Source organism: Falco rusticolus, chromosome 4 (genome assembly GCF_015220075.1).
Source record: "Falco rusticolus isolate bFalRus1 chromosome 4, bFalRus1.pri, whole genome shotgun sequence".
In the NCBI taxonomy this organism is placed as follows: Eukaryota; Metazoa; Chordata; class Aves; order Falconiformes; family Falconidae; genus Falco; species Falco rusticolus.
The window spans coordinates 31,140,062-31,161,683 of NC_051190.1; the positions used below are offsets into that span (position 1 = coordinate 31,140,062).

The 21,622-nt window shown below is 36.7% G+C and overlaps 2 protein-coding genes across 3 annotated transcripts; both read right to left on the reverse strand.

The window, feature by feature from the left end:
* Window positions 1-614: 614 nt before the first annotated feature.
* On the reverse strand, window positions 615-4,584 carry GPER1 (G protein-coupled estrogen receptor 1). The gene is made up of 2 exons (XM_037384950.1): window positions 3,430-4,584; window positions 615-2,132 (listed from the first exon to the last, which is right to left on the reverse strand). Exon 2 carries the CDS (start codon window positions 1,702-1,704, stop codon window positions 631-633), a length of 1,074 nt encoding a protein of 357 aa, XP_037240847.1. The 5' UTR covers window positions 1,705-2,132; window positions 3,430-4,584; the 3' UTR covers window positions 615-630.
* A 2,302-nt stretch (window positions 4,585-6,886) lies between these two features.
* LOC119146773 lies at window positions 6,887-17,459 on the reverse strand. Of its 2 annotated transcripts, XM_037384952.1 has the most exons (3): window positions 16,842-17,459; window positions 11,082-12,009; window positions 6,887-9,433 (listed from the first exon to the last, which is right to left on the reverse strand). In XM_037384952.1, exons 2-3 carry the CDS (start codon window positions 11,961-11,963, stop codon window positions 9,356-9,358), a joined length of 960 nt encoding a protein of 319 aa, XP_037240849.1. In that variant the 5' UTR covers window positions 11,964-12,009; window positions 16,842-17,459; the 3' UTR covers window positions 6,887-9,355. The 2 variants fall into 2 exon arrangements, with proteins under 2 accessions (XP_037240849.1, XP_037240848.1); XM_037384951.1 differs by having other exon boundaries at window positions 6,887-12,009.
* Between the last annotated feature and the right edge of the window lie 4,163 nt (window positions 17,460-21,622).

Sequence of the window (21,622 nt, forward strand, 5' to 3'; positions counted from 1 at the left end):
TAGTTACAAATTATTTCAGTTTCTATCAAGTACTGATGTAAACAGATTACATTTATGAGACGAAAACTCACCACTGTTAGATTATATTAAGATTAAAAAAGGTTAAATGTGGAAGACATGCTAGAATACAGTGATGATAGTACTATGTAGTTCTAAGCAAAGTGATTTATCTTAACATATTTGGATAAAAAAAAAAATCAAGGTTTTCTGCATCTCCACATCAATAAGTGGTAATGATTTCCCCCCACTGTTATGGCAGCTATGTTATTTCAGTGGAAATATCTTATATACACCAGCAAAGTAGCATCTCTGATAATCAGGTTACATCTAGAGTCTTCCTAACTTGATAAAATTTTCTTCTATATTGTCATTTGTAAATGTATAATACAGAATAAAGCTCCTTCAGTGCTCAGCTTTTAATAATCCTGTTCATAATTAAATACAAATCTGACTAAAACATTCTTCTACATTAAAGTCTTGTCATAAAAACATTTTGAATATAATCCTTCAATACCCAGTAGAGCAATACAATACATATATGTACACAAACACTTTTTTCTGTTAGTAGCAAGCATTTGTTCACTATTTGCACAATTCCACAATTGTATGCTTTATACAACCACTACTAAATCAGACTTCTGATTGCTCATTACTGTCAGGAATAACAGATGTTAAGGCAGCCTGACAAAAGCGATGTAATGTTGACATTTTTGTTTTCTGTTCAATATACAGTCGCAGTTTGTCTCGGAAAGTTTCCCCTAGAAAACTGTAAATTAAGGGGTTCAAACAGCTATTAGAAAAAGCTGCTAGGTTCACAATATGTCCTGTTAAAGGATAATCGTGTCTGAAGGATGGGCTGCTTGAAGAGGCAGACTCACTTTTCTTTTGAAGAAGTTGAACACTAATGAAGACATTTTCAGGTAGCCAGCAGATAAAGAAAACCAAGACAACAACAAAAATCATTCGAAGAGCCTTTTGTCGCCGCAGACGAAGACTCCTATGCTTGTGTGCTTTTATAAGAACTCGAACAATTAATGAGTAACAAAGACCGATTATCACAAAGGGGATAATAAACCCCAAGGTTATTTCTAGCCACTGGATTTCTTTTACATCTGCAAAACAAAAATAGACCTCTCCGGTGTGTTGTAAATGCACAGCTGTAAATGGAACTAGTGCTGCAGAAATAGACGCCATCCATATGAGACCACAGCTTAATCTAGCATGTTGCATAGTGCGAAATATGTTAGACCTCATTACTTTTGCCAGTGCTATGTATCTGTCAAAACTCATCCATGTCAGAAAGAAAATGCTGCTATACATGTTGATCTGAAGGAATAAAGACATGAAGGTACAAATAATAGTGATATCGTAATACTTTTCATCAAGATTAAAAACCTCAATGAGAGAATCAGCAACCAAAATGAGATCAGCTACTGCAAGATTTATGAAGTAAAGGTCTGGAATAGTCATTTTTTCACGAAAGCTTATGTTGACAACCAGTATCAGAATGTTTCCTACAAAACCAATAGGAAAAAGAAATATGGTGTAAAGACATGATAAGAAAAGACCAATAACATATTGTTGGTGTTCTGATTTATCAGCTAATCGAGAAGTTATGCTTTCATTACACAAATGTGATCCATTTAGGTTAAAAGTTGTGCTGTTACATAAAACAGGTGATATTGAGGCAGAATAAATTTCCATGGTTAAAATATCTGCAGAAAAGATATTGGTACTCACAGTTTGGTGGTAATGCCAAAACAATCAGATTTTGGGTTGTTTTCAACTAAGTTCATAGTAAACATTTTGATTGAAGTGGAAAAAGATGTACACTTTTGTATAGGAATTAAAACTCTCTAGAAGTCAAATTAATTAGTCTTAAAATTGACTGAAATATAACAGTGCAAATAGTAATTTCTTAAATTTTTTTACAGGACGCTATATACATTGCAAATGAGAAAATTTGCAGTTCCTGTATGCCTTAAGATCATGTAGGAATCTTTTTAGCATTATGGTACTTGGATCTCTTTAATAAAAGCTTTTCGTCAACAGTGTTTCTTCATGCAGGTTGGAAGGTGGTAGAATTTTAGCTCCATTTGTTTTCTTTTAATAATCAAAGAACATCCTTGGACCTGCAATTTGCAAATGGAAAACAATTAATCTCATATGCCGGCTTTGTACCATGTACCATATGCTTCTGCTAACTTAACTTACATAGCTGAGGTTGCAGGAAACATCATGTTTGACTATATATACAAAGGTTCTGTTAAAAGAATTTAAATTTGTTCTAGATAATATATTGTGAGAGCAGATCTGTTAAAATTCTGTATACCCTTCAGGGATTCAGTATTGGAAAATGCAGAAATATAGAAAATCAGATGAGTGACCTTAGCCTACTAAAGAAAAACTTTATATATTTGTTTCATCATCAGCTTGTAAGGCTGTTAAGTAGAGAGTCTGTGGCTGAGGGCAATGGAGATGAAAAGCAGTTAGTTCCTCCTGCTTTCAGTGAAAACGCAAGTTTTAGAAATGAAAGTAATAGAAGCAGCATATTGATTTACACCAACATTATTATACTCAATTTGTTTTTCTTTGTGATTAATTATGCTGCACTGACTTCCGGATAGGAATGGAAAATACCAGTTATCTGATTTGTTTACTTAAAAATGTTGAATGCTATGGATGTGAAGCATTGCTGGGAAGTTTATTTAAAAGAAAAAAATGCCTAGGTAGAAGACACCCAAAACAAAAAAGCAAGAAAATTATTTTGTGTTAAATTTTAAAAATTTTGAATTGCTTTAATCTTCATCTTGCTACCAAAACCTTGATTTTAATTGCACTAAAACATGTTTTTAAAAGTTTAATTGTTTACTAGTAAAATTCATGCATGTTTCCACATTTTAATGAATTAAATCATGCTGATGTATGGTCTGGGGGAGAAAGAGGAGCAGACCACTAATGGAGTAGGAGTGTTAAGAGTATTTCCAGTCAGAAATACAGCTCTGCGTGTGCTTAAATGTGTCCAGGTTACCAGAAGTAGCTAGCAGATACTTAAGAGCTTTGGAACCATTATTTTTATTTCTTAATGAAACAGGCATAAGTACACAGTAGCTGTAGCCATGTTTTGAATAATTTTCGTTATGTAAATCTTTATGCTAAAATATTAATATGAAATGACACATTTGAAGAAGGTTCAGTGTTTGGTTCAAGCAGCTATGGAAGTCAGACATTAAGTGTTTTATGTAACATCTTTTTATTTTTGAATATCGTGGTAAAACTGCTTTGAATACAATAACAGATAACAGTCTAAGCAACTGATTTTAAACAGTCAGTCCGTGATCAGATTTTAATCACATTTGAAAGGCTACCAAAAGCTAAGCAATTACAAGCATAACAGGTAACCATGTACTGTGAAACACTTTATTTTACCTTAATTCCATTTCTTCAGAGCTGATTTTCCTCCAGACAACAGAAGGCTGGCTCTTGCTCCGATACGTGCTTAATGGATGTGTCAACTTCGACTGTTCTGTCAGTAAAAACTTGTATTTAGGTGTGCAAAGCTGCAGTGAATGCCACCTGTTGACGATTCAGCAGTAAAAAAAAAAAAAATCATATAATGTCTATTCGGTTTTAAAACATCTTAAATAAAAGAGAGTTTACGACAGCAAAATGCAGATCTTGCTGCATGTCCTTGGCATAAAACAAGCTTTATAGATTCCCAGGGTTGTTCTAATTTGTGTGCAGTTGAAGTGCTGCTGAACAGCCTTATAAGGCTAGAATTAACCCTGTTTCTGCTGGTTTCTTTTTGACTAGAACTAGACAAGCATCTTTTCTCTCATATTTGTCAGTTTTATTTTGCCTAATGTTTATTTCACCCTCCTTTCTGCCTTTAGCGTTTTTTCAAGTTACACAGTCCATTCAAACCTACAGCTCAGCTGATCAAAAATTAAGAGATTTATTTGTAAATTGTAAGTAAACATATTTTACTTTAATATAAAGCAATAATTAGTTATGCATGGTATTTTTTAAAAGCCTCTGAACAATCTGAAGAGAGGATTTGATTGGGAGAAATCTAGCAGCAGAGAAGGGTCATTTGCTAAACTGACAATACAAATTTCAGTTTTCCTACCTTCAAGTCGATCCCCCTTTGCCTGTTTGAATTTAAATTTTCAGGTATACATGGTCATCCTCACACTTCTTAGAATTGCTCAGTTCAAAATCACATGGATAAAAGAAGCTTATTTTGCAGAGAATGTGGAGCTTTGGTCTTGCATAAACCCACCAGTACTGCAGGTGGAGTTTTGCATATCATCTGTAGGGGGGGAAAAACTACTTGACATTTCCAGAAACACCACCTGCTGGTGGCTACAATTCTTAGAACAGAAAGAAAGTTAAACCTTTCACATAGAAGCGAAATACTTCTTGTAAGTTGCTTTTTAAGATTATATTGATCTGATACCTGAATGTTAAGTGCCAGTTGTGAATATGCTGTACATTGATGCAGCATTTTCCTGCTACTGGAATAAGATGGATTGGATCTCTGCATTTAGGATTTCAAGATTACAATGTTACGGTTTCAGAAGTGTGGAGTAAGTGATTAATTAGCATGTCACTATAATGGATGCATTACATCTATTACAGTGGTCAAATAGTTCTAGATTACAAAAGATCTCATCTGTAGAAAAGTGAAGCAAAAATTCTTTACGCAAGTGGCTTTGGGAGTAGAAGGCACTTTGCCTTCTAGTGCCATTGAAGCAAATACATTATTTGCTGGGTTTTGGTTTTTTCTTGAAGTGTGTTGTGCGTAGGAGCACAGGATTTTGGCAGTGTTACTAAAGATGCCCTTTAAGATGTTTTTATAGGATGGCTCTTCATAAATAGTTTTGGAATACATTTTTTTAGCTTAAAAGAAAATTTGTGCTGGTAAAGATTTTCTGAACAAATGACTTCCACTGTGTGTGGAATGGCTTTCTGGAGTGGCTTTCTACAGGGTTATGAGGACAGAGAACTGAAAGCGTTTTGTTTTGAGGCGTGTATAAAAGTGATTGCGTTCTAGGATTGGAATAATTGTAACGTTAGAAAAATCTTGTGATACTAGCTTTGAAGGTCTTAATTTTTTGCTGTCCTAAAGAACAGGATTATAAAGAGTCTTTATTGTTGTTTGTTGATCATGTGGTTTTGCTGTACTTAATTCTGTCCTTCAGAGCTTTCACTGATCTTGTAAGGGTCAGAAGGATTTTTTTACTTTATGAATAATGTTAGCTTCTTGGTGTTAGTTGTTTGTAATTATGGAGCCCTGGATTTAATAATCAGCTGGTCTGACTGTCCTTGATTTTTCTAGCTGAATATCAGCTGATCTGCTATTAAAATGTCTAACTGTGAGTGCTAATTTTCTTGAGTTCATGATAAGAAATAAGTCGCTTTGTCATACTTCCAGAATTGTTAGGAAGTTCTCTTTTGAAAGACCCATGAAGCAGCTGTTTTTCCTGCTAGCAGAACTACGAAGCATAAGAGGACAAATCTAGTATTATTATATTTTAATTAGTGAGTTCTGTATTTCACTAAATATTTTATAAGATGATCATATGAATCTTCTGAATTCTGTTTCCTAAAACAGATGACAACATCTTCAGGCTCTTGTTTATGCAGTCAAATTATCGTTGCTTATTAAGATAAATTAATTTCACTATTCATCACTTCCATATTCCAGAAAATGCTTTAAACTAATTTTAGCAGCTGCTGAACATTGTACCCTTTCTCCTTCCCTGTCAGTTGCTGATACTCCATGTGATGTTATAGGGAGTGCCTTAAAGACCAATAGTCACAGTTGTGGCAGTATTAAGTTACACAGTATTGTAGTTGCACCTGTATGTACCTTACCTTGATTGTTGCTCAGAACATGTGTGAAAGCAACCAGTGTGATAGCATTCATATAATGTCAGACCTCAGCAATCCAGCTTGTAAAGTTTTCCTAGCAGCTTACTTTTACATCTGTAGTAGTCAACTTGTAAAACACTGTATATCTCAAACATGTCTAACACCATAGCATCTTTAAGGAATACTAGTGTTATTGTCTATGATGTACTTAGGTATACCAAGAGGCTTAAAGTGGGGTATAATAGAAGATATTCTACGTAATTTAACAGACTTCAACATACGTACCTCTATGGTGTTGCAAAGAGGTGGAAGCTGAGGAGGAAGAAAGTGGGAGGTGTGAGTGGGAGGCCTCTCCAGTGGGATAAGCCCGGTAAGCCCTGTAGGATGTAAGAGCTGTTGGACCCTCAGAAGTGTGGAAGTGTGTTAGGTGTGAAGCTGTTGGGTTTTGGGGAAATTAGATCAGGATCAGGGTGTATAAAGCTGAAAAAAGTAAGGTACTGCATTGTATGGAAGAGGAAGGAAGCATAAATTAAAATTGTTATCTGAATGCTTAGTGGAATATAACCATATGCAGAAGAAATAAGACTTGTGTAAGAATCTCTGCTGAAATTGTCTCCAGAGGAAATACAGATGCTGTTGTAATGTTCCTGAAGTTTTGCAAGTAAATTGATCTCCTCCTCCAAATTCTCTCATATTTCTGTTAGCATCAATACTGCCTATGACCTTTTATCAACCACTGAATGACATCTGTCTGCATCCATTACCCTATTCTAGAGCACCATCATACTTTATCCTGTCCAGCCCCAATAACTTTGTTTCTTGCAAATAATCAAATGTAGTTTGAGTGGGAATTAACTGTATTCTGTGCCTGCAGAAAACCTTGGATAGAGTGTATTGTGTGTTTAGGTTTTTTAGTTGCTAATAATTCTGAGAATGAAAAATTATTTTTAGTAAGAAAAATGCAAAGTTCAGCCTTTTCTTTTGCAGGAATAACACTTGTACCCATTCAAACTCTTCTGCTAAAAACCTTTTATTTTTCTTAAATGTGTATATTGCAAAACTCTTGGGGGATAACATAAAAATTTTACAGAATTGGACCACAATGTTGTATAGTTAAAGATGATTCATCATAGGATCTCAGGCTCTATCCAAATGCGGTTAAAAAAAATTGCAAAGCATCAATAACTTTTACTTTAGTAGTTGAGTCTGGCAGTCCTCTGCCAGACAGTTGTATGGTGGAAGTAAAATGCATTCTTTCATTCTAGCCAATTAGTGATTCGATTTGTTGTGCAACGTACATGGTGGAAACATTATATAGAGTACTTATTTTGGCTGAATTGAGCTTTCACCTTACCCCAAATCTTCTGCAGTTACCTCAAAATCATGCTAGATAATGCTGTAGCCCTTTCAAGGGTCTGTAAGTTTGAAATCGGAATATAACTAAGGCCAGGCTTAGTAATACGTGAAATCCAGTCTCTCTTTAGCTCAGATGTTGTTTTGCAGTGGGATCAGAGCAAATTTGAGCCAGCTGGTTCAGCAAAGATCAGTCCTTAGTCTCTATGTGTTCTTTTCCAAAACGTATTACCAGCTCAGGAATTCATGCTTAAACTTCAGCAGCCTGCTCATTTCTCTTCTTTTACTGAATGGAAGGGTTTTTTGAAAAGCAGGACGAAGTCTTAGAAAGATACGAATATTACCAGTACGGAAGTAAAATATTCTTATTTGAATTTTCCAGTATATCCTTTTAGTTAATTTTGACAGCATGCCTATAAAAATATATGCTCTATTTCTTCTGGAACACACTGTTCAAAACTAGGTGAAGCTTGGAAGAAGTAAGTGTTCAACAAAGATGTTGCTGGTATAGGGGGGGAAAAAAGTCTGAGCAGGGAAATTTTTTGTTCTTAAAAGTATTCTTCTTCAAATTATTAATAATTTAAAAATTATTACTTTTAATCTTAACCAAAGCTGCTGTTTTTTTGCTCATGTCAGACTATTTTAGAATGCCTTCTAGGGACTGCTTCTGTTCCTTCCCCTATTCCATATGGGGTGTTTGCTCTTATACTCTAGCTGGATGCAAGTAGATTTTTCTCTAGGACTACACATTCATTGTCCTGAATTTTAATGTAAGCTCTGAGTAATGTTATCAAGAATGTTTTAACAAAACATTTCTGTATTCATAAGGTATATTCATAACTATCTGAATTATTATTTTGCATATTCTGACCTCTTCTCTCCTGTTTACCTTTGTTTTCTCCTATTCAGATACAAAGTTTTTTCATTGTACATAGAGATTTCTTTATGACAATATAACCAGCCATCCAGAAAATACTCTTTTTTCCCACAGCAGTAGCTATGGACAGGGAAGAGACCAGAGTGCATTCATTTGCTTCTGGCTGCTGTCTGTGAGATGCTACACCCAGGAGTACTCACAGACTTACACGTAGTAGTTCATTCTTTACACAATGTACTCGTTCCCAAATCCTAGATCTGACAGTAGGCCCCTACAGGTTTTATTTCTCTGAGACACTTGGTTGTGGTTCTGCTTTAGCTGCTTGCTGAGAGGACCACGAAGCATCCTTCCTCCCACGTGGAACCCTCAGGCTCCTTACAGATGTATTACTGTGATTCACTCACCATTAGACCAGTTTCCAGGTCCCAGCCAGTGTTAACGAGAGCCAACATTTACTGACTGGGTTGAAACAACACAATATTTATTCTTTCATTCTCAAATATAAAATATAAGGAAGCAGTGAATAAAGTAAAATCTCTAGTGCATAATTCCCATGCTAGAAAATAACCTACTGAACTGTGGCGCAGCTGAAACTATGATATTTTGTCTAAATTGGGATAAACAGCTTGCATCTTCTGACATACTCTTTCCTTCAGTCTGTTAGCTTTTTCCATTGACGTATGGCTTTTCCAACTCATATCTTCAGACTTCTTTCTGCAGGACTGATCTTCAGTCCATGTTGTTTTATCTTCCTCTTTTCGGGTGCAAAACAAAACCTCTGATGCCAGCTGAGAAATCCTTTCACAAGTATGAAATTGGCTTTTGTTCTCAAAGAAATGATTCTTATCTACGTATTTCCTTTCTGACCAGGTTCTATAATGGTCTGTTTATATGTAGTGTTCTTTAATTATCCATCTGTTCATGCTGGCAGCAGAACAAAATTGAACAGGAAAACAGGCTGACATAATGCAATGCAGACATCTTACCAGTTGATTTTTAAGTCTTGCAGAAATGTTGGTCCTTGCAGTCATAGTGAGACTACATATTGCCCCTTATTTGCATGTGATACAGTCGTGGTCCATAAATTTCAGGACTTGGATGTCTAAGACAGGTTCCATATATCTAGATACTTGTTCTATATACTATATTATTATTGAAAAAATGTCCTTCATTCTTCCATTTATGCACTTGGCTGTTCTTTTGCAGAAGATGGGCCTCTTGATCAATTGGTGCTCATTTTTCTCTGTCTTAAACAGCCCATGCTGATTTGCACCAGCACTCCATGCAAATCTGGACCCTGCCAGAAAGACTTTCCAAAGCATGTAACTGCAAAAAAAAAAAATCTATCAGTTCTGTTTGCACCAGGGTATCATGCAAAAGCCCATATTTAAGCATCAAAGTGGCTTTTCTCAGAACCCTTCAGGGCACTTGAGCCTTCCTTATCACATCACTGGATTTTTATAATATTGCAATCTAAGTCTAAGTCTTTATCCGATATCTAGTACAATTTTGTGCCTTCCCTGTTGTTTCTGTTCTTTCCACCTCTGAGAGAGGAAAAGCTGAAACCTAAGCCAAAGTATTAGGATGGCTACTGGCCAAATTTAGTTACAGTAACAATGTGTTCAAAGCCAGCATTTAAAACTTTGCACCTACTTCTTAGCCTGAATTGGCTGCTGATTGTGCAGGGCTACCTATACCACAGCTGTTTTAATCTCTGATTCAGGTTTTTCCCCCATTTTGCACCACTTATGAATTATCATCTAATATATAATGCTCCTATGTAGTTTCTAGCAGAGCCCTGATTTCAGTTTGAAATTGGGGCACTGCTTTTGTTTGCTTTTTTAAAAACATGCCTCAGTTATACTGTTCTGGGATGGCTTTTTTTTTGTTAGTGTATTACTGAATGTGACTCTTCCAAGGCATGCAACTTCATAGTTCTGAATGAACTCATCAAGAATGGCTTAAATCAATAATTGCTGTAAGTCTTAATGCAAAGTTGACTCTGAGAGTACATTAACAAAAAGCTTTCATTCTTGCACAAAGTTTTAATTAGCCATCTTGTTGATCTTTCCAGTTCAATGTGTCACAAAAGACCCAAAGCTTTCCTTTATGGACCAGCATTTCCATTAACTTGAATTTTTTTTTCCTGGCACAAGAATTCAAACAAAAACCTTAAGGCTTCCAAAAAAAGTACAAGAGGAAAATGGAAAAAGGGAAGAAATACTCAGTTTCTGTGTGTGTATATATATAAAAATAAACAAGTGTTACAGTAGACTTATAGTATCACGTACTATTTAGGATTATGATGGATTCTTAAGCCATACTTCATTGCTGCTGCTACTGGAATTTACCAATGTTATAAAAATAAGTAGTTTGTAGGGGAGGAAGTCAAAAGAGGAAGTACACCTGAGAAAATGCTTTGGCTGCAGATTTTTACCTTTGTTCAAAATTGCTTTCTGCTATGTTTGTGTTTGCATCTTTGCCAGGGCATCGATAATATTACTAAAGCACAGTTCTATGGTAACAGTACTTTTCTTTCTACTTGGCTTTGAAGTAACACTTGCAGAAAATAAGCAATGTAAAAAAAGCCAACCAAACAAAAAACCCCCCTCAACTTCAGACCCTACATGTTTTGTTATAGATCACTGCAAATACTAGAACTAAATATCTTCCCCCCCCCCCCCCCCCCCCCCCCCCAGTATTGCTAGCAGTAAGATAGTCCAAGTTTGGGTTCTAAAGAAGGAACAGTTGCCCTTTTTTTGAAGAAGTGAGTAACCAAACCAAAACCCACAAACAAACTAAAAAGTGGATTGAGAGTTCTTCAGAACAGCAGGTATTACTGAGACCTGCTTTCATGGGTCATAGTTGTTACTGGTATTTCAAGGTGATGGTTGGCAGTGTTTTTCCTTCGGCAGTTCTGTATGACTTTAAGTATTTCATCCTTGGATGGTTTATGTAAAAAAAGTATAAATACCAAACTAGCACAGCTCTCGCAGAACAACACTATTTCTGCAATATTCATCACAAGCTCATTCTTTGGAGTTCCAATGCTCTTCTGTAATTTGAATGTTGTTCTGAAGAGAATCATAAGGTTATAAAATAGGTGGCATATAAATATTGTTATGCTTATAGTGTACACAGCAGGGTAAGTACGAATATGCTGTTGTAAGGCTGGAGCTTCAGCAGGTGCTGCTTTAGCAAAGAGAACAGTAAAACAGAGTATCTGAAGAAATGATGGGATTCCAAATCCAAAGGTGAATTTAATGATCTCATATTCAGGCCATGCAAATAATGGATCTAACTGGCAGTCTGTTTCCAAGTGATAGTTATCCGTGCCAACCAGTACTGCCTCAGTCAGTGACAAACAGAAGGCATATGTAAGTACAAATCCAGCACACAATATGGGTCTTTGGGTTGCTTTGCTGAGAGCAGTCCTTGATGGAAATCTCTCGAGTAATAGTACGAGAAGTATCAAAATCAAAACATACCGAGAATTGAAATAACTGAAGTTGAAAAAAAATGATAGTATGTTACATGTAAGGTGGGTTGCTTTTAAATAGTCAGGTCTAGTAATGACAGTAAATGACAAAAAAATCATTATAATATTACTGATGGTGAAGTGCAGAAGAAGTAAGTCTAAGTTTTCTATGACTTTGTACTGCAAATATTTCTTTATGAAAATGATCAAGATACATATGCCAGCTATTAATCCTGTTGGTACAAAAAAGGCAATGTAACAGTGCATAAGTCTTGATATGATGTTTTGAGAAGCAATGAAGGCTTCAATTTCCTCTGGGGAGATGAAAGCCAAGTTCTTGCTTGGGTAGCTGATCCATGTCATGTTGTGAGAAGACATCCTTCCTTTGACACTGTGCTTCTTTCCTTTTCAGTGGAGTTTGAAGCTGAAATGGAAAAGGCAGGTGAAGCAGGTTATAAAGTACAGTTTTTAATGTCTCTAATTTGTGCATTAATGTTATGTGCAGTCAGGAACATGAACCATTTGTTCAGAATAAATGTAGTAATTTTTTTGATGGATTTGATGTTCCTATGTTAATTTCAAGGTAACTTGCATATTTTTAGCCACAGAAATCGGCTTTTTTTTTTTTTTTTTCCTCCCTTGGTTCCTGCTTTCACCACTGCCCCCTTTCTCTCACTTGATGCAGGCAAGACTTAAACTGCAGCACAGCCTTGCAGCCAACAGCTAAGATTCATCTCACTCATGTTGCCTGCAGAATAAATGGGAGAGCTGGCCGCTTGGTGGATGAAGGAGGAGTTGGTTCTGTGCTTAGGTGGAGCCCCTTTTCCTCACCATCTTGCCAGAAAAGGGTAAGGCAATATGCAGGGCAACTGCAGCATGTGGGCTGCAGCTACAGCTACAGCCACAAAATAGCTTCACTGTATTGTGCCAAGGGTGGGAATTTTGTATAATCTGAACCTAGCAGACAGTCTCAAGGCTCACACTGCATACTGAAGGAAAATGCAAAGATAATCACAATATGAGGCAAAAGTCACGTTCCTTTTTGTTTTAGTTTGGCTTCTTTTGTGTTATGAAAAAAAGCCTTTCATAACTGCAGTCTGTACTGAGGAGCCCATATAAAATTAATGTGAATGTTTAAGAACTGTTGTGAACAAAACTGCTTTCATACTAAAACATCTTTATACATTAATAATACTGTCACTTTTAGATGTAGCTGTTGTGTAAAACTGGAAAAAATAATGCTCTTCTGCATGCTCGAATTTGAGAAAATGATTACCAGGGCATTATAGGCCTATTGACAAAGTTTTAGCAAGGAACATTTTTTACAGCTGAGTTATAAATTCCTGAAAATAGAGAATTTTAAGGGTAATATGGATAGGCTGTTAGCTGTAATGACTATGATATGTTGATATAATAATTTTGCTACCATCTAAACGCTTGAAGGATCCTTTTTTAAGCCAAAATGCTTTGTAGGAGAATATAAGAAGCGCTCATGAAAACCTAAGTGTAATAGATATGGATATATAAATTTTACAGAACACCTAAAAGCATAATTAACTCAATTTCTAAAAGAAAATTTGTGTACCTTGTACTGATTGATGCAGAAAATAACACATTCTTAGTTACAAAGGATAAATTTCTTAAAACATAAGATAATGAACCCGCTATTGCTAATGAATTTTGAATGTCTGATTAAGCATGGTACTTAGTACTGGAAAAAATTAAACATGAAGGCACTTTTACAGTGTAGAATGTTTTCAGGGGAAAAAAAGTCCTTTATTGACAAGGATTTCAGTTTTGTGGTAGTTTGATGTTTTTATTTTGTTCCATTGCACACAAAGCTGGTCTGTATAAGTGATGTACATACAGTACAGCAGGTAAAGACAGAGCAGTGAAGCTCTCGTATAGAAGTTTCTATACAGTTATATTAGTAACAAGAGTGATATACTTAGTTGTAAATAATGCATTTTCCATAAAGGGATTCTAGTGATATTAACTCTTAAAGTAACTTTAAATGGGTAGAAGTTCATAAAGATGCATTAATGTTTTTAAGCGGTATTCATTATAGATAAGTCAGTGTCTTAATACTGTTTGACAGTTCATTTATGGTTGTTACCTCTGACTCTACTTCATATTTCTGATATTTCTAATCTCTCCTCAAAATTGGAATTCTAATACTGGTTTTAATTAGAAAAGTTGACTTATCAAAGTGGCTTTGATTAAGTGTGTATATAATCTTGTATAATTATAATTTCATTTATATAAACCCGTGGAGTTATATTCTGATTCGGCAGTGTTCTTTGCCCCCTTTTAAAGACAGAGTTTCTTCCTTTCTAGAAAAGGTTATTTTTGGAGAGATTCCACTACAAGGACTGATGCACCCAGGGAAGGGCTTTTTTTTGTGTTGCAGGTACCCTCACAGGAGGGGAAAAGTTGTCTGGTCAGACACTGGCTGTGTTCTAACCTCTAAGCTGGAGTACACAATGTAGGAAGGCATTGATGGACAAAACTGGCAGTAGCATCTGAAGCAAGTTGAGTCAATGTAATTTTGAATCTTAAAAATAGATTGTTAGATATGAACAAGTATTTGCAAATAAGATTCAAGTTAACACTGTAGACATTTTTCCCCCTTAATTGATTCCTAGAAGTTTTTACTCTGCTTTAATAAAAAATAAGATCACAGTGATAATGTCAGACTATTTTCTTGCTTGGTTTTGGTGTCTCACTAAGTACTTGAAAGAGAGCAAATGGTGATTTTGAGTTCAGATTGTGGTAGGAAAGTCTCATGTGCAGGTGGCTGCAGAAGCATTAGGCATATTTATTTACCTTCTCTGCAACATGGTCATACCTAGATACATATTTCTGACTTATGACCTTATCCTACTATTCTTATTTGCAGTATTTTGTCTCTTCATAACTATTTTAGAGAAATGTAAGGATATATATCATTTTACAAGATATATTGCTCATCACCTCATGAAGCTGCTGCATTAGGGTTTTCTAGCTGAGATTATAAATTGGACCCTGTCAGAAAAGTGACTCCTTGGCAGCCTCTGCAGCTGACTGATTGAATATAGTCACAGATGGCATAACCTCTCTATACATTTGTTTACATTAGAATGGATAGCTTTAGAGAGCCTTATGACTGTAAGGTGCCCATCTATCATATAAAGCAACTCTTAGAAATTGTAAGCCTTTATAGTTTTAAAACATTCCCAAAGCATTCATTCCTTATACTAAAGTAAATGTATGCTTAGAATAATAATGGGGTGAAGGAGCTCACAATTTTTGCTGTAGTAAGATGAACATATTTGCAAATGTTTATAGACTTTTGGTAATATGAATTTAATTTAAAATAAAAAGATATGTTCCATTGGAGCAGCAGAGCATTGGAGGATGGTTCATTTTTCACATCTTTTATTTCAGAATCTCCATGCAGCCAACCACATTTTTTTGTCAAAGTACTTTGAGTTTCCATCATAAAAAAAAAAAAAAAAGGAATTTATGATGTCATTTCCCTCTGCTGTGAGAAAATCTGGTATTCCCTCAGTTCTTGTCTGGTTTCTGGGTTTACTGCAGGGGCATACATTTTGTTTTAAAATGCATGTAATGTTTATGCTCTGTTTGGTGGGGGCCCCCCAAGTCCTTTACTCTTTTAGTGGAATCTGTCAGCTTAGAGTGGAAACACCTCTAGACCTGAATAATTTTTTTTTTCTCACAAAATATTATGATGTAAGCTGACTTTGTCATTTCTATTTATGCACTACTAACTGAGAGTAATAGTGTGTCAAAGCTCACATATATTGAAACTATGGTAGAAGCCAGGCCTATTCCTGTTTCCCCTTAGGTTAATTAATAAGGGAAATTTGTAATATGCTACTTGCATTGTCTTTCCCTGTATTGTTATGCTCCAGTATTTTGTCCCTTCTTTACTTCTCCCCCACACCTTGTTTTAATTGGCCATCATTTGCATGTTTTGAATCATTCCTTAACTTCATGTGGCCTCACTTTTTTTCTTTCTTTCTTTTTTTTCTTCTTTCTGGCCTTGTTTCCCCGCTATGATTGACTCTGAGGTTTGTGTCAGCAGTTAAAGCAAGTAAGTTAGACTTTTATTTCTGAAGCACAGCAAAATATGTTATCCTTCACTTCCAGCAGGCAGACCTAAGCAAATGAGCATAGTGTTCAGAAGACAGTTTAAAAATAGCAAGTTGTGAAAAGACTACTTTTGAGTATTGAGAAGACCTAGTCTGTAAGATTTCATTGTTTTTGGTGGTCCCCCGTCACCACTTTGATGGTTAACTCTTGCAAACGGAGAGCTTGGTTTCAAGGAAATGTTTATTTGAAGTCTAGAAAGAAGAGCTCCTAAAATGGGGAGTTTCTCCTTGGCAGTCAGAACTCTTCCTCTCTAAAAGGTTTAGCAGGGCAGTCTTTCTGCACTCTCTCACCAGTCTTTAGAAGGAAAATATTCTTTCATCCAGTCATAAAGTAATACACATAATATTCCTTGTGAAATTCTGCTCTTGGTGGGCACATCCTGCACTAACCCATGAAAATACCACACATAATTTGGGGGGGTGAATTTGTCCTTTCTGTCTGTACTACATCTGCCAAATTAAAAGGTGGGGTCAGTCTGCAGTATATGAAAGACTGAAATGTCAAATACTATATTCATCTTTCTTGTAATGTCAAAATTCCTACACTTGGGCAACTATTTGAGGTTGTAAAGATTTAAGTAATTTAAGATTTAAGAAATACTACTCTTAGCTTCTGAAAAACTATCAGTTTCTGAGAAACCGAAACCATTTACTTTTCCAGAATGTAAATTAATCGGCAGTAACTGAACATAATCTTCAAGGAGCATCGCTGACATGTTTCCTGTCCTGTACAATTCCTGCTGTGTTGTTAGGATTATTCAACAATATCTGTCCTTTAAAAGACTACTTTTAGGCAACGGTTGGAGACTCTTGTCCAGACCGCTGAACAGTATTTCATCATCTAGCTATCATCAGTTTAATGGGAGTTAAGTACTTACTGAAAAACGGTCTTCGCATTTTCTCAGTTTAATGCTTAGCTTTATTATAAATTTCAGGTTTATTATACATTTTAGCTTTCCAAGTGTTTCCCAGATACAGTATTTTACTTTAGTTCAAATCATGTTAAAGAAGAGAAAACTAAAACCTTAAACTTTAGCTTCACAGTTTGAGCCTCTTGTGATGAATAAAACATTGCATATTCAAAGTAATATAAAGCACTTACCCTTTCAAGAAAATGCTCCACAGATACAACGGGCTGAGACTTTCACTGTGAATAGTCAGATGAAATATAATTATAGTTTGGAGCATATAGCCCTTTTTATTTATGTAGAAAGTAGAGTGTATGTATTACAATAACTTCTTTAGCTGCTGTACATCACGATGAAAAAATCCAGACGCTTGCTGACTACAAAAACATACAGTTCTCAAAAGGAAACAGGAACTTGGTTTAAGTCATTCACACCATACACGTTGCATGTTTAGCAAACCTATGGTTTCATCATGTGACTAAAGTTCAAATTATCCTCTGCACTGAGATATTTTGGAACAGAAAAGTAGTGTTTGTCCCTGCCATTTCTAAGTATCTGAGGCCATCCAGTGGATTTCTTTTTTCCTGTTTGTGAAGTAATCCTATGTGCATTGGCTAGCCTTTGCAATTACATTTTTTTTTTTCTAGTGTGCTGTTTTAAGTGCTAGAGGGCTGGAAAAGGAAAAGCCTATTGAATAAATGCCAAACAAGGCCCCTTGCTTAACAAGGCAAAAACTTGACACAAAGTAGTGCGTGTCAAAAATATTAAGATTCCTCTTAAAAATCATGTATTTCTGTTTTTCCATAGGTCCTGGCTCTTGGAATGCTCCCAGTATTGTACACATGCATTAACTTATTTTCCAGATGCTCTGCAATGACCATGAGGTGTTAAAAGACAAAATTGTGAGTTTGTAGTATGTTTTGGGTCTGGCTCAGCATCAGTCTTAGTGACTATGTTGAATAGTGTTCTTAAAACCTCAGACACAAATGAGAAGGAAAGGGCTGGCTCATTATTAGGTTGTTTTTGGTGGTGTGTTTTTTGTTTTTTTTTTTTTGTGCATGCAGCCTTTCTGTCTGGAATGCATTGGTAGCATACCAGCACATGGGGAAGAACATTTTTATTGTAATCTTTTAGTAATCTGTCGTGGCTTTCATAGGCTGAGAAGATTAATTTGTGACCAGTGTTTGATCAGTGCTCTCAGTTTTCATGGCATCTTACTTGTTGCATTTAATGTATTTAACAATCATTATTGAAAAAACATCTGGAAAGAGCCCGAGCACTTCAAAGAAATAGACAAACATGTATGAGTCTAGATTTCACAGTGGAGTTGTGGGTTACCTGGAGAAAATATTTCAGTGCTAGGCCTGCGTTTCTACCTGAAGGTTAGTACTATGGCTCCAAATAACTTTTTTAATCTAGATGTGTATGGAGGGTCTTGGGTTGCAGCAGTGGCCCAGAGACATTTCAGCTTTCAGGTTGAACTTTCAGGTTTAAGGTTCATGTTATTTGTAAAGTAGCGGTGCTCCAGAACAGCTCTTTAGTAGTTCAGTGGCTCTGTGAAATGTGGTTTCCAAACTTCCTGTACAGATTTCAGTTTCAATCATCTTAGCATAGTTTGTTTTTTGGACTGAGTAGATTGCTTTCCTTTTATTTACAGTAATTCTTCCAAACTGTTGGTGAGAAACTGGGATAAAGCTGGTAGTGCAGTGTAAGTGTTTTGTATATAGCATTTGTTTTTGAGATGTACCCAAATCTGGGTTTATTTTGCTGGTATTAATTTCTTATAGTTAAGAATGGTAAAGAAAATACATTCATTCTAATTGTATGCAAGTCAGGTGTTTGGTGTTTTGTTTTGTTTTTCCCCCAGTTGATTTTCCATGAAAGATGTAAATTTGAAGTGTCACCTTACTCTTTCTAGGACTTAGGACTGTGCAGAGAGCACACTAAACTATGTAAGCATAGTCAAATGGTAGTTTTTGAAATTGCAGTAAAATTTCAGAAAGTATTTGGTCACCAACTAGTAGATACTAACTTGACTTTTTAGTTTCCAGAATGCACGAGGCAATGCTAAACAGTTATGGCATTGGTTTGTTGCTTACTTTCCACTGACGTAGTCTGATTAGGCACATGATAAATAACCATGGCTCTGCTGGTGGGCAGGGAGGGAGTAGAGTTATTTGTTGTCTGAGCCACCAGCAAACGGCTGGGTTTTGTACTTCTTTTGAAGTTGCATTAGGTGGACATACACAAGGATATCTGGCTGTGTCCTTTGTGATTATTACTAAAAAAAAAACAAACGCAAATCAGTGGCTGCACCAAACGTTTAAGGAATATTCAAACCATTCTTTACAAAGGTTTAAATTATTCTGAGTTAATTAGCAGTCAGTGAGCAAGGAGTAACTCAAGTGAAGATAAGCTCTAACACAGCGGTGTTAAGACTCACTTCCTGTTATTCAGTAACTGCTTTTCTGACAATGCAATGTGTAGTAAAGGAGAGCACCAAGGGAACTTATCCTCTAATGAGGAAAATTATATGAATATAACCAGAAAAGCAAAAGGAGAAAAGCAATTTCTTATGCCTCCCATCTTTAAAAAGAAAAAATAATCTAAGAGAAAGCTTCCATCTTCAAAATCATGTTCACATTTACAAACTTTGTCATACGAGGATGGAAACCTGTATTAAGCTTCATTATTCAGTGGTATTTTTATCATACTCTGAATCAGGAGCAAGTAGCACATTACAATTTCAGAATGTGTACATAGATTCAGAGAATATCAGAAAGTACACCTATTTTACAGGTAGAGAAACTTAGCTACTGAGTAATGTATTCTTCTAAGTTGATGGAATAAATCAAAAGCCAGGGAAGAAAAAGAGGTTAGAAAATTGAGGTTTCCCAGTTCTGTATTCTTTATTCTGTTTAGACCATACTGATTCCCACCTTGATAGCTGCAATTCTGCCTCATCTATGGAAACAGACAAAAGTTAGTCTTAACAGCTGTATGGTGTGGTTTTGGCAGCAGCTCGCTGTGCTGTTATTGTCACAGTTAATGCATTACTAAAAGGAAAGCAAGATATTGCTGTTGTGTGACCAGCTGTGTCTTTTCTTAAACAATAAAACAGGTTAATTTGCTTAAGTGATTATAGGATACTAGTCATATGAAAACAGTGGCCAACAGACTCATGTTTAGTTGTATAAATGTTTTATAAAACTGCAAAACATGGTGATTAAGTGACTGTTTGAGATGATGCATAATTTCACTGTTTTTATTAGTGATTTATGTTTCTATGAGCACGTTAGCAACAAAAGGAGGGCTAAGGAGAATCTCCATCTTTTATTGGATGCAGGGGGATACATAGTGACAAAGGATGAGGAAAAGGTTGAGGTACTTAGTATCTTTTTTGCCTCAGTCTTTAATAGTTTAAAGACCAGTTGTTCTCCAGGTACCCAGCCCCCTGAGCTGGAAGACGGGCAGGGAGCAGGATCAAGTCCCCATAATCCAAGGGGAAAAGGTCAGTGACCTGCTACGCCACTTAGAGACACACAAGTCTTGGGATCCACCCAAGGGTGCTGCGGGAGCTGGCGGAGGAGCTCGCCCAGCCACTCCATCATTTACCAGCAGCCCTGGCTACCTCGAACCCTGGGTTCAGCTGTGGCCCCTCACTGCTAGGGGGATGTGGAGGGGCTGGAGCGTGTCCAGAGCCGGGCAGGGGCTGGGGAAGGGGCTGGGGCACAAGCCCTGTGGGGAGCGGCTGGGGGAGCTGGGGGTGTCAGCCTGGAGAGCAGGGGGCTCGGGGGGGACCTGATCGCTCCCTCCAGCTGCCTGACAGGGGCTGTGGGCAGGGGGGGTCGGTCTCTCCGCCCAGGGAACAAGCGACAAGGCAAGAGCAAACGGCCTCGGGCTGTGCCAGGGGAGGTTTAGGTTGGAAATTGAGAAAAATGTCTTCACTGAAAGGGCTGTCAAGCATTGGCGCAGGCTGCCCATGGAAGTGGTGGAGTCACCGTCCCTGGAGGATTTAAAAGATGTGCAGATGTGGCACTTAGAGACACAGTATAGTGGTGGGCTTGGCAGTGTTAAGGGTTGGACTTGATGATCTTGAAGGTATTTTCCAACCTGAATAATTCTATGATTCTGTGATTTCTTAGTGATTAGTATGTATTAGTATACATGCTCTCAGTAGAAATGGTTTATGTATGATAATGATGTTCCGGATAGGGTGGAGGCAAGAAAGGTAGAAGTTGCAGAAGTTAAATAGCTGTGAGATGCTGTGACAATATTTAAAGATTGGCTGATAACACATACAGTTCCACTAGCCACCTACAGTGTGCTGTGGTGGGCAAAACTCTTGGTTACGCTTTATTGTTCCTATGGCAAAATAAATATATCCAGTACTGAGTGACATGTTATTTTAAAGAAGGCAGATGTTGGCCACTTTTTTTGACCAAAACCAATAATTTCTCTGAACTGACCCCTATTACTGATATGTTTAGCAGAGTACAGAACCCTGACAGCAGGTTTAGTTTGAAGTGAAGCCTGTTTCTCTCATACGCATGTATGCCAGATGAGAGAAACTTCTCTGTGTTCTCTGACAAACACTGTTTGATACTTCTGGCTTGTGAGATGCTGAACCCATGGAGACTTCAGTCTTTTTACTCTCTGGCTTGAAGCAGATCTATCCAGTAAAGTATTATGGAGATAGTGATTCTTTTTTCCTCACCTTCCTTCTGAATCGCTGTGATTAGCTGGTAGCAAGACTCACAACACTCATTTGAGCAGTAGAGCTCTTGTTTGCTTGGTGCGGCATCAAATAGCCACAGTCATCAAGGGCAGATACCAAAGGCTGCAGTGAGCTTGCAGTTAGGCTAAGAATTGGACAAGTCTGTTCTAGGGTAGTGCTTATTGTTAGGGAGCTAATCCTGCGTGAGAAGCCTGAAGTCTGTTCTTAGATTATGCTGTTGTCTTCTGCTCTTGATTA

What these genes read in the sequence shown, in the direction of transcription:
- GPER1 (XM_037384950.1), bottom strand. Translation starts at nt 1,704, where the DNA reads ATGGAAATTTATTCTGCCTCAATATCACCTGTTTTATGTAACAGCACA.
- LOC119146773 (XM_037384951.1), bottom strand. Translation starts at nt 11,963, where the DNA reads ATGTCTTCTCACAACATGACATGGATCAGCTACCCAAGCAAGAACTTG.